This window comes from Cladophialophora immunda (assembly GCF_000835495.1).
Source record: "Cladophialophora immunda strain CBS 83496 unplaced genomic scaffold supercont1.5, whole genome shotgun sequence".
Classification (NCBI taxonomy): Eukaryota; Fungi; Ascomycota; class Eurotiomycetes; order Chaetothyriales; family Herpotrichiellaceae; genus Cladophialophora; species Cladophialophora immunda.
Window position 1 is genome coordinate 3,211,243 of NW_015622545.1, and position 17,515 is coordinate 3,228,757.

At 55.0% G+C, this 17,515-nt stretch overlaps 6 protein-coding genes across 7 annotated transcripts; 2 read left to right on the forward strand and 4 right to left on the reverse strand.

The window, feature by feature from the left end:
* Nucleotides 1–1,533: 1,533 nt before the first annotated feature.
* On the reverse strand, nucleotides 1,534–2,783 carry PV07_09256 (uncharacterized protein). Its single transcript, XM_016396492.1, has 2 exons — nucleotides 2,366–2,783; nucleotides 1,534–2,293 (listed from the first exon to the last, which is right to left on the reverse strand). The coding sequence occupies exon 2, from the start codon at nucleotides 2,233–2,235 to the stop codon at nucleotides 1,651–1,653; it is 585 nt and encodes a 194-aa protein (XP_016246348.1). The 5' UTR covers nucleotides 2,236–2,293; nucleotides 2,366–2,783; the 3' UTR covers nucleotides 1,534–1,650.
* Nucleotides 2,784–3,591: 808 nt separating this feature from the next.
* On the reverse strand, nucleotides 3,592–6,527 carry PV07_09257 (uncharacterized protein). Its single transcript, XM_016396493.1, has 2 exons — nucleotides 4,772–6,527; nucleotides 3,592–4,717 (listed from the first exon to the last, which is right to left on the reverse strand). Exons 1-2 carry the CDS (start codon nucleotides 6,336–6,338, stop codon nucleotides 4,683–4,685), a joined length of 1,602 nt encoding a protein of 533 aa, XP_016246349.1. The 5' UTR covers nucleotides 6,339–6,527; the 3' UTR covers nucleotides 3,592–4,682.
* A 227-nt stretch (nucleotides 6,528–6,754) lies between these two features.
* PV07_09258 (uncharacterized protein) lies at nucleotides 6,755–7,925 on the forward strand. Its single transcript, XM_016396494.1, has 2 exons — nucleotides 6,755–6,948; nucleotides 7,014–7,925. The coding sequence occupies exons 1-2, from the start codon at nucleotides 6,853–6,855 to the stop codon at nucleotides 7,686–7,688; spliced, it is 771 nt and encodes a 256-aa protein (XP_016246350.1). The 5' UTR covers nucleotides 6,755–6,852; the 3' UTR covers nucleotides 7,689–7,925.
* Nucleotides 7,926–8,078: 153 nt separating this feature from the next.
* Nucleotides 8,079–11,682, forward strand: PV07_09259. 2 transcript variants are annotated; one of them, XM_016396495.1, is made up of 4 exons: nucleotides 8,079–8,388; nucleotides 8,444–9,161; nucleotides 9,215–10,964; nucleotides 11,071–11,682. In XM_016396495.1, the coding sequence occupies exons 1-4, from the start codon at nucleotides 8,361–8,363 to the stop codon at nucleotides 11,083–11,085; spliced, it is 2,511 nt and encodes an 836-aa protein (XP_016246351.1). In that variant the 5' UTR covers nucleotides 8,079–8,360; the 3' UTR covers nucleotides 11,086–11,682. The 2 variants fall into 2 exon arrangements, with proteins under 2 accessions (XP_016246351.1, XP_016246352.1); XM_016396496.1 differs by having other exon boundaries at nucleotides 8,079–9,161.
* PV07_09260 (uncharacterized protein) lies at nucleotides 11,398–15,110 on the reverse strand (the record flags this gene model as incomplete). The annotated part of the gene is made up of 1 exon (XM_016396497.1): nucleotides 11,398–15,110. The coding sequence occupies one exon, from the start codon at nucleotides 15,108–15,110 to the stop codon at nucleotides 12,021–12,023; it is 3,090 nt and encodes a 1,029-aa protein (XP_016246353.1). The 3' UTR covers nucleotides 11,398–12,020.
* Nucleotides 15,111–15,857: 747 nt separating this feature from the next.
* Nucleotides 15,858–16,784, reverse strand: PV07_09261 (uncharacterized protein; the record flags this gene model as incomplete). The annotated part of the gene is made up of 1 exon (XM_016396498.1): nucleotides 15,858–16,784. One exon carries the CDS (start codon nucleotides 16,782–16,784, stop codon nucleotides 15,858–15,860), a length of 927 nt encoding a protein of 308 aa, XP_016246354.1.
* Between the last annotated feature and the right edge of the window lie 731 nt (nucleotides 16,785–17,515).

Here is a 17,515-nt window from a genome sequence, read left to right on the forward strand (position 1 = left end):
GCTTTTGTACCACCGACGGCGGAAGCGAACAGGGGTGCATGCATGTGCATGTGCATGTGCTTGTGCTTGTGGTTGTGGTAGAAGAAGAGCCGCAGCAGAGGATCAACGCCGCCCTGCTCTGCGCTGTCTCTTGCTCCCTTGCTCCCTTGTCCCTTGGTCGACCCTTATGCATCGTCCCTTTTCTCTAGACGGCTGACCGCTTGCCTTTTCCAAGGAGAGGGAGTTTAACGCACGTAAACAACACGAAGGGAAGCAAAGCATTGCATCCTCTCCCAAGGGGGGGGGGGGCCACCAGCCGCCGCCCAGCTAACAAACAAGACCGGTTCCGCGCGAACCCCACTGGTCGTCGTGGCCCTCGCTCCTCCCATGTCGTCTTTGTATGGATGGTGCTCTAGCATGATATCAAGACTCTTTTTGGGGGGGGGGGGGGGGGGGGGAAAGAAAAAAAGGGGGGGGAAAAAAAGGGGGGGGGGGGGGGGCAGAGAAGTCTAAAACGGGGGAGAAAGAAGAGAGCGTGAGGGGGTGGAGTGGGATGGGATGGGCGAGAGAAGCGGCAGGAGGAGGTCAGCGGGAGGAAGCCATGCTGCTCCCTGGGCTGGGAAGAGGACTCTTCTATCAATCACTCCAACCAGCGCTCCTGTAGTTTTGCAGCCAGAGAGAGGAAATTGTTTATATACGTGTCTACTAGTTGTCTGTGTTTGACGTTCGCATCAACCTAGGTAGGTACTTGGATATTCATTTCCTCCAGCATCACACTCTCAGTCATCGCGTGCGTACCTATCTTCGTAACAGATCCGTGGTTGAACGTAGATACCCCTATATCCCATGATCTGTTTGCAAAAAAAGTATCTCATACATCGTGATGATGGCGTCCCTAGCTCTGTCCTCTGTACAAGGAATCCCAAACAGCAACGAGGAAGAAATCAGCATCAAATACCCAATGCAAATCGTACCACCGCAGGACAACCAAGGTCAAGTCCCTAAAAGGTACGTATGGGAACTCTCTCTCTCTCTCTCTGTGTGTGGGCTTAGAGGTCCCAGAAGCCCCAAAGTCAGATTTTAGGTGAACGGGTGCAGGAATTGAGTTCTCTTCCTTGCCGTCCCCCACACGCACAAAATTGCCCTCCTCCAAAAAAAAATCGTAGAATTCGCTCCCGTGAGATAAATGGAGTGCGGTCTATCTGTATACGTTCAGTGCTTGCAAAGGTCGTTTTCGAGTGCTCGTGCAGTAGTTGTAGTTCTCAGACTAGAAAGGAGACGAGATATATTTCCCTTGCGTAACTGGGTACCGGCACATGGCGCGGAAGGGAGGGAAGGGGAGGGAGGAAAACAGCAGCAGCGCACGAAACACACTGCGCATCATCCCCGTGAATAGCCATTGCTCGTGTCTCGATTTGGCTCTGTTCCTGCTGTGTCATGTCGTCTTGGAACTGCATTGTTCACGCGATTGATGGGCCCCAGGCCAGGTAACGAGGAACCAAGGCAGGTGTCCAGTAAAGGAAAGGGGCTGGCGAGTGCGCAGGCAGACAGTTGGATAGTCAACGGTGTAAGAAAATATTCTGTCGTCCAGGGTCACCGTGACGATGTCATTATCACGCTGATCTCTTGTTGTGGTGCTATGGAAACCCTCAATGAAGCCTCAGTCCCCAGTCAAACCAGGCCATGCGACCCTGAGCCAAACCTCGAACAATGTCGTCGCAGGGGAACAAAGTCAGAAACCCTGTCCGCAGATACCTCCTCCCACACAATCCGCAGCCACGTCGCTGCTGTCACTTGTATGTAGTTAACCGCCCTACTTGTTGTGCCAGCACCCATTCCATTCCTTTCCATTGTAGTCCCGAAAGAACAAAAGCCACCACCACCAAGCCCAAGTTTGGCCGATCGCGTCGGGATAAGGGATATGTGGAACGAGAGGACAAGCCACAAGGACGTCAGATAGACATGTTCAAGGCGCTGCTGAACGTGCAATAGGCCATCGCGGCCACCCGAGAGCGCCTGCGCAGCAAGAAGATCCCCAACCCTCAACTCGATATGTCTCCTCCTACTTGGCTCACCGGCCGCGATAGCGATTCTGAGAAGGTACAGTGACACCGGTGCGTTGTTCGCTGTAGTTGCAGCAGCTCGGGCATAAGTTATGGCCGCAGTTCTCGCACTGGTAGATTGTGGTATGGGTCTCTGTGCATTTCTGGCACCGCCATACCAAAGGGCTATCTCTCGCGGCCGACATCTTGACATATTGATGCAGCGGACATTGTTGATAAGTGTATCGGAAATTCAGTCGGGTGTTGGCTGGCTATACGCATGCCTCAAACGTCAGTGGTATTCCGCAGCCCAGAAGGACCTCTGCCCGACAGTCAAGACTCACGTCAGTGTTGGTCTTCATGTTGTCTTATCTTTTCCTATGTGGTTTCAATCGCAATGGATGGTTGGGCAGTCGTAGTCAAGGTTTCATTGGGAGACGGTTGGACGAATGGACAGCGATAGGAAAAGACGGAGCGATACTTATAGCCGCCGTTTGTTCATACAAGTGAGGCTTCAGAAAGGACGGCATGGTGATTCATCATGCTTCAACGCATCAGCCGGGCGCTCACGGAGCGTGTCAAGCAAACCGATCAATTGCACCACTCTGCATCTATCACTTGGCGTCGAGAACGTCAGGGGCGATTGTGGCTGCCGCTTTGCAGATGCAGAGATGAGCCCAGGGAAGGAGAAAATCCTGGCGGTGACACTGTCCGCGTGGAAGTCCTTTGAAGAGAAAGAACCCGTCCAGCAGCACTTCTTACTTACCCTTAAGGGGATGGCTCCCCAGAGACAGGGTCGCCTTCGACGAGGGGATTGAACGAATCGAACGCTGGAACGCTGGAGCGGCAAGTGGTATTGCAGCTAATCCCTCCCCAAGAAAGTCTGAGGTATCCCATAGCTCAACGGGAACGCATCCCCCCGGTAGCCTAACAATTCAGCTCAGGTTCTCTCTTGAGAGTCCTCATGTGCCCACCCCAGCCTGTAGGCATCTGACGAGAATGTGGACTGCGGCGTCACCACCCCCTTTCCCAGTCCTGAGCCAGAATTAGAGTTTCCCTTTGGATCTCGAGAAGGTACTCCGTACAAGATGACATACCGCTCCACGGTTGGCCAGGCTTGAGGAGAAAAGGACAGGCTGATGGAGCCATGCCATCGTCGAACCGGCGTGGGTTGACCTTGCAACTATCGTTACCGCGGGTTGGATTTGTGGGGCGGTTCAGGGCGGTGGACCGTGGCCCAGGCCCCTGCAAGGTTCGATAGTCCGTGCTCCAATATCATGGGGAGCCGATGCAACCAGGTGGCTTTTCCAGACGCTCCAGAGCCCAGACAAAAGCCTCAGCTGTGTCACCCTCAACGGACCGAAGTATATCAGGGCGGTCCCCATACCGGCGCTGTCGCCGTCTGGACAAAGCTGCGCAATCATGAAGGACGAACCGAGGAGCAAGCCACAAGTCTCGGGACACAATTGCCTAGCGACGCCAGCGTAGTGGTTCTCGCGGTGTAGTCCGATCGTGTGTTTAACGAGGCGTAGTGTCGATCTTTTCTTACCGAGAGATTTCCAGCTCGCCAGCTTGCCAGATCCTAACCCTGGTGCTGCAGTGTGCGGGCCTCTTTCGCCCCCCTCCAAGTTTTTTTTGGGCGAGAGATCTTTAGTGAAGTCGCCCACACAACTCCTCCCCCAAATGCCCCCCAACCGGATCCGTGCCCCTGCTAATCACTTGGTCCCGGCTGATGACTCGCTCTCGAAGACTGCGCTAGCTGCTCCTTAGACAAGGCCCGCAGCTGCAACGCAACGCGTGCCCTGATCCTTAGTGGGTGGAAGAGATGCGTCTGGTCTGGATCTTGCTTCCGCTTCTGGCTGGTTCAGCTGCCCACCCTCCAAGCTCTACATCACAGGCTGTTCGAGCGAGTGAAATGAAAAAGAATAGTAGCCTCTAATAATGCTCCATGGTAATACACTGAGCTCCAATCGTGGTCATGTAGGAAGTCTCTGCGTCCACATAACGCGCGACAGCAACCTCCTGTTTATCGGGCAAAAGGAAAAACAAAAAGACGGGTCAAAGTCATCATGCGTCCTTAGGTGCTGCCGCTCCGAGAATGCGAGGCAGATACGGAGGATTCTGTCGTGTCGATCCCTCGTCGTTGAAAGAAATCTCTTGGATATGTTCGAGCTACTTCCGGTTTGTGTTACTCGAGTGCCAGCACTGATTGGAGGAACCGAAAATGGAAGAAGCATGGTCCCTTTCCTGGGTGGTTCGCAACGCCGTGCTCGAAACGAAAGTGGCTTGAAAAAATCCGAAAATTGGTGTAACACAACAGCACATGCCCTGCCTACCAGCCATGATCTGACAGCGTCATGGCGTTGCCAACGCCCGGAAGGTGCCGACAAGATTTGGGGCTTCTGATGTGCGCCGTTGCGGCATATCCGTGAGCTCATGGGCAAGAGAACTTTGTTTCCTGCGTTACAGGGGTAGCACCGTCGAGTGTTTGCATTACGTACTTTGAAGCACTTGTAGATCATGAAGCTGTAACTGATTGGTCATGTCGCCCTTCGACTCAAGGCATTTCGAGGATTCATGACGCTTGGTCGACCAAACGACAGGCGCGATGGGACAAGATTGGTTGTGACTAAGGATTCGGGCTGAGACAGCTGGTCATTCTCATGCATTCAAATGGAACAGAGTCGACATATCCTCTGCGTGATGGACGAGTCAGCTGCGAATTCCTCAAACCAGGCGCCTGAACTTACCTCCGTGGTGATTGCGTCGGATGGCCTCTGCCAGCAGATTTGAGAGGTCGATCATTATGAGCTTCTTCGAGGCGCGGATCCGCTCAGGCGGCACGGGAAAGGTATTTGTCACGACGATATAGTCAATGTAGTCGCACGCGTCTAGCTCCTCCAAGGAGTTTTCGCCAAAGAGTCCGTGGATGGCGATGCAATAAACTTTTCTGGCATGGCCGATCTTGACACAGGTTTCCGCAGCTGCAATCCACGACCCAGACCGATCAATAATATCGTCCATCAGGAGAACAGTCTTATCCTTGACGTTCCCTACGAGGGTGATGGTGTGTTCAAGATCAGGATTCTTAATACCCTCCTCTTCCTCGTCTGATGTCGCGGCCGCGTCGAAGGTCCCACCCAGCGCGTGTTCGGGTTGAAAGGACGATGCATTGGATACAAAAGAAGAAGTCATAGGATCGTTGGTGGGATTCTCTGTCCCGTCTTGCCCAGGCCGGTCGCCCGCGAGATTAGCAAGGGAAGCCGACATGCTTGACATTGCTGACGACGGATGATCTTCGTCCACCAGGTGGCCTTGGACCAGCCGACCCACGACTACATCTCTCGCCCGCTGATCGTTCTGTGCTTCACTAGCTTCGTATTCAGAGGGTCTACGTGCGCTGGGAACTGGCTCGAGGCGGGCTGCCGGGTCGGGCGAGGCAGGAGGGGAAGGCGTTTCGACCCTTGCCGCTTGGACCAGGGGGCTCGCTGCAATTGTGACTGCCTTGGGCCTGCCAATGCCAGAGCGGCTGACACCATTCAGGGTAGGACCCCTGGCACGGTGAGGAAACCCACGGTGGCGTGACTTCTCGGATTCATTGTCTGCATCGTCTGTGTCGTCCCCATCCAGAAGGTGGTTGCGATAACGGATGGACTGTGGCTCGATGGCATCAAAAAATATAGTGCTGTCCGCTAGGTTGTTGTGGTGGTGTGAATGTCGCGAGCGATCCTTGTCGGTGGACACAAGAGCGAAGCTGAGCTTGAGGGCGTCGGCCAGCGAAGTGACTCGCTTGGTGCCACCCACATTCTTGCTCACCACGACCGCATCACTCCAGCGGGGAACGTTGGCCTTGATCCACCGGGCAATGATCGGTTCCGCGAATAGGTTGTCGACGGGCTTGCCAAAGAACCCTTGCATCTGCGAGGCATGAAGGTCCACAGTGATGATGTGGTCCACGCCTGCTACCACCATGAGATTGGCCAGCATCTTTGCAGTGACGGCCCCTCGATGGCTCTTCTTCTTGGATTGGCGCGAGTAGGGGAAGTAAGGCATCACAGCGGTGATGGACTTGGCTGAGCCGCCTTTGCATGCAGCGATCATGATGAGCATTTCCATGACACTGTCGTTGACGCGAGGGCTGCCACTCTGCACGATGAAGACATCTTCGTTTCTAACGGAGACACCTATCTGGACGCTGATTTCGCCGTTTGCGAAGTTGCCCAGCTCGCATTTGGCTGGCGAAGAGCCCAGCCGCTCACAGATGGACTCGACGAGGACAGGATGAGACCGGCCGGAGAAGACTTGGACGCCTCGCATGTTGATCAAATGAACAGGTGCTAAGGTTGAGGTAGAAGTAACGAGAATAGGAAGGGTCTAGCAACTCCTGCTATGAGTAGTATAGCTTATCGACTCAGCTCGATGTCATCTTCTTCAGGTAAGTTTCATTCTTGGATCTTTCATTGTCTCGGAGGTTACACAAGAGCGTGGACTGCCAGAAACAAGCTGGAGTGGAAGGTGAAAGTGACTTTTTTTTGAACAGTGAAGAGACAGTCAACCAATCACACAACAGTTAAAAATCTAATCACGTGACACTAGGCTAAGCAAGAGAATTGGGTTCGTCAGACTGCTCCCAAAACTTGCTTCTGTGCCGGTCTTGCCGCCTTTAGAGGCTGTCAGACAGGACAATGCCATTTTTTTCCCCAGCAGTGTTTGTCTTATCTGCCTCATTGCATTCCACATCATTCATTATGAAATCAGCCGGCCACAATATCCCGTCCGCAGTCAGATCGGACTCCATGGCATTTGTGGACCGTATCACTATGCGCTCATCATGCCTTCCAAATTTCCAGAGATCCAGGGCGGAGGCTCCCTGATTCTCGCATGGCAGATCAAAGGCAAGCAAGTCCTCGTGATCGGCGGTGGTGAGGTATGTTTTGAGGGAGACGCCACTGGAGACTGCGACACGCAACACTAACTCGCACTGTGGCTTAGGTCGCTGCCGGTCGGATTGTCAACTTGCTTAATGCGGACGCAAAAGTGACTGTTGTTTGCCCGCGCGCGGGCCTGAACGAAGAGGTGGCATATCGAGTAGACCAAGGTCAGGTCAAACATGTCGACCGAGTATTCCTCCCTCTCGACCTTGAGCCGGAAAAGAACGTCGCCATGGTGCTCAGCGCGATTGATGACCCGGAGGCGTCAACGCGTATATGGAAGTACTGCAAGAGGTTGAAAGTCCCCGCCAACATTGCCGATGTGCCACCTGAATGCGACTTCTACTTTGGCAGCGTCCACCGCGATGGTCCCCTTCAAATAATGGTATCCACCAACGGAAATGGGCCCAGGATGGCCGCCGCCATCCGGCGGCAGATTGGCGAGATGCTGCCCAAGGGCACGGGAGACAGCATCAAGAAGGTCGGGCAGCTAAGACGAATGCTTCGAAAAGCAGCGCCAGGCAAAACCACACGCGACATCAGCAAGAGGATGGGCTGGATGAGCGAGGTCTGCGATAAATGGAGCACCGAGGAGTTCAATGCGATGGATGAGGAAGACATGGCCGAGCTGGTGCAATACTACGAAAGGGGCGTTGTGCCGAGTTTCGAGGAGATCCGGCTTGGATATCAGGGGGACGTGGTATGGGAGTTTGATGGGTCATTTGGATGGATGTAGACGAGTGAATTCTGTTTCCAATCTTCGCATAGCTGCCTGTATGCTGTGAGAGTGCTAACAACAGATGGCATCCTCCTTGTCTCGGTCGTCCCTGGTTCTCAGCACCTGCATCACCAAATTGTGCAGATGGTGTTTCTTTGGTAGATCCAACGTTTGGCCCAGGTGTTGATAGCATACTCCAGAGTTGCATCGGAACCTAATCGGTGGCACCAGCACCGACACGGATCGGATAGCGGCATGGATGGAGGGGGGCCAAGAGGAGGGAGGGAGGTTGGAGGAGTAGCGCAGCTGAGAGCGAGAACCAAGGCCGTGAATGACGTAGTTTGTTGGTCGCGCAAGCTGAACCTGAACATCTGACACCGCAACAGCATGCGCCCAGCAGCAGCCCATGCCCCAGTCCACCTCGAATGCCTTGACCTTGGTCAAAAATCCTCAGAAAGTATATTCCCACATCTTATCTGTCAAGAGTTCTTTCGCTTGTCTCTTGTCTCTCCCATACTATTGCACTGCTTCAGTTCTGTTGACCAGTTACTCGTTGCATTCTTGACCCCGCCCGCGAACTAGGCCATTGCACCAACAGATTGATTGGCACGGCACTGGATCGCGCCTGTACGCACTTGAATTACACTCCTGCCTCAGGTGACAAGCGAGAGCAAGAGAAAACGTACCAGGATGCAGGCCCTTCGCGAGAAGCTCAAAGGTCAGCCTTGTCGACCCTCCATGCCCGAACAGGTAGATGATTATCCCCCTTCTAGATTCCAAGCTGCACGATGCCAAAATCGAGGCCATCCATTTCAAGCACAAGATTGGCAAGCTCAAGAACCTGGTCAACAAGAACCATCGCCATGACGAGGCGCATGAACAAGAGACGGACCGGAAGAGGACGGCCATCTGCGAGTCCCATCGCTTCGAGTCCTTCTTCCCCGAGCGCGAAAACAACCGCATCAAATGGTATGTCGATGGTCGCGACTACTTCTGGGCCGTCTCGGTAGGTCTAGAAAATGCTAAAGAGACCATCTACATTGCCGACTGGTGGCTATCGCCCGAACTGTTCTTGCGCCGCCCTCCCTTTTTCAACCAAGAATGGCGTCTTGATCAAACCATCAAGCGTGCCGCTGAGCGTGGGGTTCAAGTCTACGTGATCGTCTACAAGGAGGTCCAGCAAGCCTTGACCTGTAACTCGGCCCATACGAAGCATGCCTTACGAGCACTTTGCCCCGAAGGCAGTCCTGGCCACGGGAATATCCACGTCCTGCGCCACCCGGACCACAATGTGTTTGAGAACCTTGGTGACATGACCTTCTACTGGGCGCACCATGAGAAGTTTATTGTTATTGACTACCACCTTGCATTCATCGGAGGCCTAGATCTCTGCTATGGGAGGTGGGATCTCCGTCAGCATCTTTTGGCGGATGTCCACCCCTCGGGAGTGGTCAATGAAATCTTCCCAGGACAAGACTTCAATAACAACAGGTAAACCACCTCACTCTCTCTGAAAACTCCGGACTGATTGAGAATCCGCATAGAATCATGGACTTCCACACGGTGGAGGATTGGTCGAACAACGAGCTCAACAAGACCGACTACGGCAGAATGCCATGGCATGACGTCGCAATGGCTCTCATCGGCGAGTCTGTGTTAGACATTGCCGAACATTTTGTACTGAGATGGAACTTTGTCAAACGAGACAAATACAAGCGAGACGAGGGTGTCGACTATCTGTGTATGTCTACTCGAGCAAAGGCGGATGGCTCCAACCCGGACGAAGACCTCATTGCGATACAGAGGCCAAAACATCCAGTGGGAAAGTATATCGAACATCCCCTCAGTCCGCTCGAGGGCAAGGGTCTCCAGAACGCCGGCACTGTCCATGCGCAGTTGGTTCGTAGCAGCGATGACTGGAGCAGTGGCATCCTCCTCGATCACAGTATTCAAACCGCCTACGTGGAAGTGATCGAAAGTGCCCAGCACTATGTCTACATTGAAAACCAGTTCTTCATCACCGCGACCGGCGAGCATCAGTCGCCTGTCCACAACCGAATCGGCCGAGCAATAGTCAACGCCTGCCTCCGTGCTGCAAAGGAAAACCGCAAATTCAGAGTCATCATCCTCATCCCTGCCATACCAGGCTTTGCAGGCGATCTTCGTAGCGATGCCGCCATCGGTACAAGGGCCATAATGGATTACCAGTACAAGAGCATCAATCGCGGTGAACATTCCATCTTTGGACAGCTGAAAGCGGCTGGGGTGGATCCGACCCAGTACATCTTCGTCTTCAATCTGCGCGCTTACGACCGCATCGACAAGACCCCGTCACTCATTCAACAGGAGAAAGAGTCTGGAGTCTCCTATCAACAGCTCCAGCGCGCCGAAGCAGAGGAGATCATGGGTAGCGGCATCCATGGCTATGAAGGTGAAAAGACTGAGAAGGAATCCCGCGGTACAGGCTCCCATGTCAGTGAAGATGAGCAACACGCCATCATCGACCGGAAACGTCGATTCGAGGCTGCACGCAAGAAACTCGATGTCAAAGACCCCGTCACCTCTGCCGAATCGATTGCCGAAGACGCCATGGCTCGCGGCGGGCTCGTCAGCGAAGAACCATGGGAGGGCGAACCGGAGGCCGAAAAGGACAACTTCGTGCAAGAGGAACTGTACATCCATGCGAAATTGCTGATTGCAGACGACAAGACGGTGATTTGCGGGTCGAGCAACATCAACGATCGCTCTCTCATGGGCTCGCACGACTCGGAACTCGCTATCGTCATGACCGACACCAAAGTTCTTGAGTCGACGATGGACGGCAAGCCCTACCAAGCAGGCTACCACGCTGCCAGTCTCCGTCGGCATATTTGGCGCGAACACTTAGGACTGATCGAAGCGCAGTCCGTGGACGCCTCGAATGACCCTAACGCTCAGCCGCCAACCGTCTGCATGAACGACGAGTACTCCGGTGAAGAATGGGAGTTTGTCGCCGACCCCTTGTCTGACGTGCTGTGGGAAAAATGGACAACCCAAGCGACGACCAACACTGACGTCTACCGCTACCTGTTCCGCGCAGACCCGGACAACCATATCAAGACGTGGAAGGATTACGACGACTTTGCACCCCGCAAGACGATCAAACAGGGCCATCTGCACGATCCTCATATGCCGGTAGAGCTTGTCCGGAAGGAACTGGACAAGATTAGGGGACATCTCGTTTGGATGCCCCTAGATTTCTTGTGCGAGGAAGAGATGGCAGAGAGAGGTATACAAGTTAATGCGTACACCGAGGTGAGCTTCAACTTTACTACTCAATCGCCGCGTGTTTTTCATTCTTCAACATCATCACTACAGAACCATTGTGGGGACGTATGCTAATCGTGGTGACTTATTGCAGAGTGTATACACTTGATTGAAGATTCAAAACAACGTGCCTCCGCAGCTGGAACAGGGACTTTAGGGGAACGGGAGGCAAGGTAGGCTCGGGCTATTCTCATTCAGATGCTCGGTGAGTGGTGAGGTAAGAATGACGCTCATGGTGCGTGCATACCGTGCACAAAGCGGGAAACTGATCGATGGTGCGCTTGGGGAGGGAGGGGGGTTTGCCAAAATTCCCATCAATGTCGCTGGGATTGGTATTACTGCGGCTGCGGGCAGTCAGGCCTGATGACGGGTCAAAAGGTAGGGATGGTGCCCAGGGCAGGAAGATTGAGAAATTGCCATGTCGTGGCGCATCGACTGTTGATGCTTCAGAACACTATTTTCCTCTGCCTCTGTCTCTGTCTCTGTCTCTAGGTACACCTCTCTTTACCCCTCTCGAGTCTCGATCGCCTCGCCCCTCAGGAGAGCGGGACAGATTTGTCATTTCCTCCCTCTGCCTGTGTATCGAATTGATTAAATCGCCTCCTCGACGCGGGCTAGGGCTAGACATCTCGACACGATACGCCGCGATCCAAAGGCTTTGCTTTCGTTTTACGAACAGTCAAACATCCAGGGTGTTGGGTGTCCGGATGAGATGGCTCCTTTTGATCGTTCCAGCGCTATTTGTTTCTTTGCTCGCTTGCTCGCCTACTGAATCTCTTTTGTGAGTTGTATTTACACTGCAAAGGCCACCGTCGGGTGCTTGATACATTTTGCATTGTATCACCATGAGATGTTCTTCTTTCGCCCCGTTCATTCCTTGTCTCTCGTGTCTCGTGTCTCGGTTCGGTCCTCGCCGCTGTGCGACCTGTCCAGTTCACTCGCTACAAACGATCCAGAACTTGATTTACGCCTCCCGCGTCTCAACCCCTGACAAAGGCAGGCCATCTCACCGCTGACTTCGCCTACAGCCCGACCAGGGAGGCTTCACGCGGCGTCCGCGGCGGCATCAGCGTCGACTTCGGCGGCAGCGCGCTTCAAGCGCGCCCAGTCCTCGTCGCCCGCCTCCTCCCACGCCTTGCCGCGGCCCAAGACCCTGCGCGCCGCGCTCCGCGCCTTGAAGCGCCACTTGGGCTCGACGGCCCCGCCGGTGCGCTCGCGCTGCAGGGGCCCCAGCTCGCGGTACCGCCGCATCACCCACGCCGTCTTGTCGACCACCTGCCGCCACTGGGCGCGGGGGACGTGGTCAAAGTCCTCGGCCGGGGACGCCGCGGTCAGCAGCGCGCGCCACGCTTTCTCGCTCCACTGCAGCGCCGCGTAGGGCCGCCGCCGCCACTGCGCGATGCGCGAGAGCAGCGTCCACAGCGGCGCCGACGAGGTCGCCAGAGGCGCGACCTGCGTGTCGACCAGGTGCAGGAACGCGCGCGGCGTGTACGGCAGTTTCCCCCCCTTGGGTACTGGCGTCGTTGTCGCTGTCGTGGCGTCGGGGTTGGTTTTTGGTATCGGTGATTCGTCGTCGTCCTTCTCATGCTGGCCGTTCTGCCTAGACTGTTTCTCCTCCGGACCAGCCGTCTCTGCGGCGCCTGCTTCGGCGGTAGCAGCAGGTTGGTCCTGCTCGTCCCCTTCTTCGCCCTCGTCTGTCGAAGGATACGTCCACGTCCCCGTGACGTAGTCTATGAGGACGGCTAGGATCTTCAGATCAATACACTTCTCCCCTTCTCTCTTGCCTCGCAGCTCCACCACACGCTCCATTGCCTGGATGACCTCCCCCCACGGCGTGTTTGCTGACGGGGGTATGCTCGCCGCGACCGTGAGGTAGTTGTCCCAGATCCGCGCGTCGTCTCTTTTCAGCGTCGCCGCGCGGCGCAGGGCCCGCAGAGCGTCTCGTAGGTGCCGATACGGGTCGGCTCTCTGCGCGGGAGGAGGAGGCCCCGAAGCAGCATCTGCCTCTGCGTCGGCGGTCGTTGCAGTAGACTCGCGGTCTTGTTGCGGCACATCCACGGATCCGGTCACCGGTCTGTCTAGCCTCAACAACGCAACGGCCAGATTCGACCAGCTCTCCGCGTCCCTGTCGTCCAACTGTACGCACCGAGTAAAGCTCTCGACCGCGGGCATCCACTCCTCCTGCTCTAGCTGCAGGCACCCCAACGCGAACCAGCTCGCTCGGTCGACGCGAGAGATACTCAGCGCGAGGGTGTACGCCTCTGCGGCACTCGGAAAGTCGCGCTTCTTGGTGTGGTACCGGCCGAGCGAGCGTTGAGCGCGGGCGTACCGGTTGGAGGAGACGGTCCAGGCGAGGGAATAGCAGGAGGGGTCATCGGTGATGTCGCCTAGTATACAAAGAAGACGGGGACCGTCTGTCGGGGGAGGAGAGCGTAGCCGTCTGTCAGTATCTGCGGCCTGCGGCTCTTCAAACAGCAACTCCTTGAGCAACTCCACCGCTTTGCCCTCCTGATCCGTCGCTGCAAGACATAGCGCCACCTCTGCGTTCATCTGGAGACGGTTGTAGATATCCAGAGCCGTTTTGAGGCCGCCCATCTGAGTCCAGCGCTGGGCGAGCTCGGCCTCGAGCTCCCATCGCAACGGTGGGGAGAGCTGGTATACGTATTTCAGACGTTCGGCGACGGAGGCGGACTCGGAGGGGTCTGCCTTGGGCAGGAATGTAGTTGCACCTGTTGTCGACGGGTCTGCTGACTCTGTGGCAGATGTCGTTGGGTTCTTCGTATCTGACGCTGAAGATGTGGACTCTGGTGTCGTTTCGATAATGACCTGATCAACGAGCGCCTGCAACTGTAACAGGCCTCTCTCTGCGGTACGGGCCCGGTAACCTTCAATTCTGCTCCTAACAAGTAGGGCTTGAGTGTATACTTGCCAGTTGGAGGATCCTCCTTCCAGGACCCGAGTCGCGTAGGGCAAAGTCTCTTCCCTTACCAGGCCATCATCTGGAGAGGTGTTGGTGATGCTGCTCGCGGTGGCAAGCAGGATGATACTGTCCATGGGGAAGAGAAGTGGCTGATTCGCCGGATCAAGAGATGCGAGTTGCGGGGGGATGTTGGAGTCGGGGGACGCAATGTGTGTCATTGTGTCTTCTGACACAGGAGCTGATGGAATACTGGATTGGAACTGGATGCGCTCGAGAAGGGTGTCGTCGTTGAGAGGCAGGCTCTCTGGTTTCGTCGCAGAGCTCCCAGGCGTAGCACTGGCTTCATCACGGTCAATCTCTGCGATGGGCTCGCTGGATTTTGTGCCCTCGACCCTACTGCCCTTACGACTGGTATAAGGTTCTGGTTCTTGGTCTCGACTCTTTGCCAATATGACAAGCTGGCTGATATCCCGGTCCTGGAATTTCGTCCTTTTGCCCAACGCCCCAGTCAGCACAAATTGAAACTGGCGCGTTGTGGCAGCTTTGGCGAGGTCGGCTCTTGCCAGCGCATCATCACCGTAGTATGTCCGGATCACTGCTCGCTCAATCAGGAACTCGACAAAATGTTCTTCGGCAGCTGCTCCGCCAAACGCCAAGCGAGAAGTCAGCTGGTGTTCGAGGATCTCGGCGTCCGAATAGAGGGCGTCACGCAGAGAGGGAGACTCCTCCAGGAGGAGTTTCTGATGCCAGAAGTTGACTCGAAAGCGTGCTCGCCGGCCATTGAACCCGGCTTCAGCCAGTGTAGGATTCGACAAGATGACTTTGGCGAGCCAGAAGAGCTCAATGTGCGGTGTTAGTGGGTATGGGCGAGAGCCATCGGCAGAAAGGTACTCGGACAGGGCCTGCTTTACCGATTCGAGGCCTTCGTTTCGGTATGGCGGTGGGAAAATGACCTCCTCGGGTTTGAACTCCAGTGGGGGCCCAGTACAGTTGGCCTGCAAGAATGCCTCGAGCGCGGTATACCCAATTTTGAGGAACGAGAGCTGTTGCATGGCATCGTTGAGTAAAAACTTGGCCCGCGAGGTGACCCCGCTGACGAAGGGGATTGGTTCGGCGTGGACGGCCTCAAAGCCCAGCAACTTGCGAGTCAAGGGATCCTGCAGAATTTCGAGGAATGAAGTGCCCATCTTGGGGTAAGGGTAGAGGTGCTCCATTGCGGCAGGTTGCTTGTCTCTTCATTAGAGTCCGGCTTTTGTCTTGGGGGGCTTGGTGGCCCTCTCAATCGCAGGACCTGCAACTACAAAGTTGTACAGGTATGGAACCAGCGTAATGAGTTGTAAGCTGTCCTTGACTGCTTCAGGGTTCTCCTAGCTGAAATTAGGTATCGCAGTGAAATTTTTGGCTTTAGAGGGGTCTCGCAATACGCGAGAGGAAGAATGAGGGCACTATTCCCAAGCCTGCGCCACACAAACCGGTCGGGAGAAGAGGCGCTATTCGATTCATGGTCTACAGACCGTGGAAGACAGAAGAGGACATAATAGAGGAGCGGAAGAAAAAGAGTGCCTCGTAGCGAATGATAAGCTGGGTTGGCCACCCTCGTCGTCTTCTTCTCGCTCATCAAATACAAAAAGGACGATGAAGGCCGCGGCGGCGAAAATGCAAAAGGCGACGAAAGTTTCTGTCTGTAGCGGTCACGTGCCACTTCACTCCGTCGCAACTCGTATACAAAAAAACTCATCATCATTCACCGGACATGTTCAATATCGTGTCTGAATCACTGCTGTTGTTGGTACAAATTCCATTTGTGAATCGCGCCATTCACAGTAAAAGCGAGGGTATCTCACCAACCAGTCTTTCACCAGTCTTTCAAAAAAGTGCGCCCGCTGCTCCTCCTCCCGCTGTCTTGGTACGGTGGCTGAAGCTAAAATCAATCTCCAATCAATCTCCAGTCACCTCCAGGTCTATATCCTCTTGCCAGTGCGCCCGGCCTGAGCCGCCTTTCGCTTTCTATACACACTTCTATATTGGATCCGGCCAATGGTGCCCAGTCCGTACGCCAGGAGGAACAAGAATGTCCACGAGCAGGTGACGATCAACCCCGTGGGGAAAATGCCCAGGCTCGTGCCGGGCAGGACAAAAGGCACCGCCGCGGTGATGGCGGCGGCGGCGACCGACGAGCTGACGAGGGCGTTCTTGAACTCGTCCTTGAATGATCCCACCACGAACCAAGCTCCGTCGGCGGCGCTGACGTTGGCCATGATGGGCGTCTGAGAGTTGGTCGCTGCGTTCAGCTTGATATCCGGCAGCATCAGCGACATGATTTGCGTGTCGTTCAGCATGGCGAGGTTCAAGTTCTTCTCAATCGTGCCAAAGAGGGTGTACTGCTGCACCTCGACCATGCTGCTTTGTCGGGCCTCCACATCTCGCTTCCTCCGCTTGGTTAGCGACTGGAACGTGGTGCTAGTGGGGTATGTCAAGCTGATCATGATGTCGTTGATGGGCACGTTCTCGAAGTTGCCCGTCGGCTGGAACATCTGGTAGAGTCGGAGATCGGCCTCGAAGGCCCCTTGCTTGCTGTCGTATTGCATGATGTTGTAGCATGCGGCGAGGCCGGCGGCATTCTCGACCGAACTGAGTGATTTGAGACTATTGACGCAAGCGGTTGCAATTGTCTCGTTCAATGCGCCCGTCGGTGCCGCCACGGAAAGGGAGCCGGTGGAGGACTGCGGCTCTCGTCGGAGAATCCTATCGGCCTCTCTCTCCATACCTTGGTCCCAGGCATTTCTCCTTCTGATCGCGTTGGGCAGATGCACAATGGCTTTGGCGGCAATAATGTCGGCCTCGGCCAAGAGCAACAACGCCGAGGCGACAATGGTTGTCAAATGCATCTTTCAGGTTGATATGCTTTTGCTTTTTCTTCCGGTAGTGATCGTTGGGTATTGGGGGTAAAACGGTGGTCGTCGAGACCGGTGATTTGAGACCAAGCACTGCTTGCTGAATAAGGAATGTAGGCACGGCCAGCGACTGCCAGGGAAAAGAATGAGGGATTGCTCAAGGAAAACGGGAGAGGAACCTGCCCACGAGCATGTAAAGCTTCTCGCAAAAATGACGGAGAAGAAAAGAACCAGAGAAAAAAGAGACAGGAGCAAAAAAAGGAGAGGTTGTTGCTGGGCCTGTGCAAGAAAAGAGTGGTCTGATAGAGCGCAACAACTACCAGGAGTTGGGCCCCGGATCAATATAAAACATTTACTGTAGGGGAACTCCCTCGGCCAAGGAGGGTTGACACATGGCCGGTGGGCTGGAATGGAGACCTGGTCCGCGGGTGTTGGTTCGTCTAACCTGGGCTATTGTGGTCTGTAGATATGAGGTGCTCCGCACCTACTTACGAGTAGGGGGGGCAGGGAGAGGAGGGACGGTCTGGTGGTCACATTCGAGCAGTACCTAGCCCTTGGTTAGAACGGTTGAGGAAAGGAAGTGGATGCTGGCATGAAACAACACGAGCAGATCGCCGGCGCAGCACGAAACGCGAAAGTGGGATGTCGCAACAGAGGTCGCATGGTGTCAAGGTATAGAGCGAATCGCTGAACAGACTTGTATAGTGGGCGAGGCCAGGGAGAAG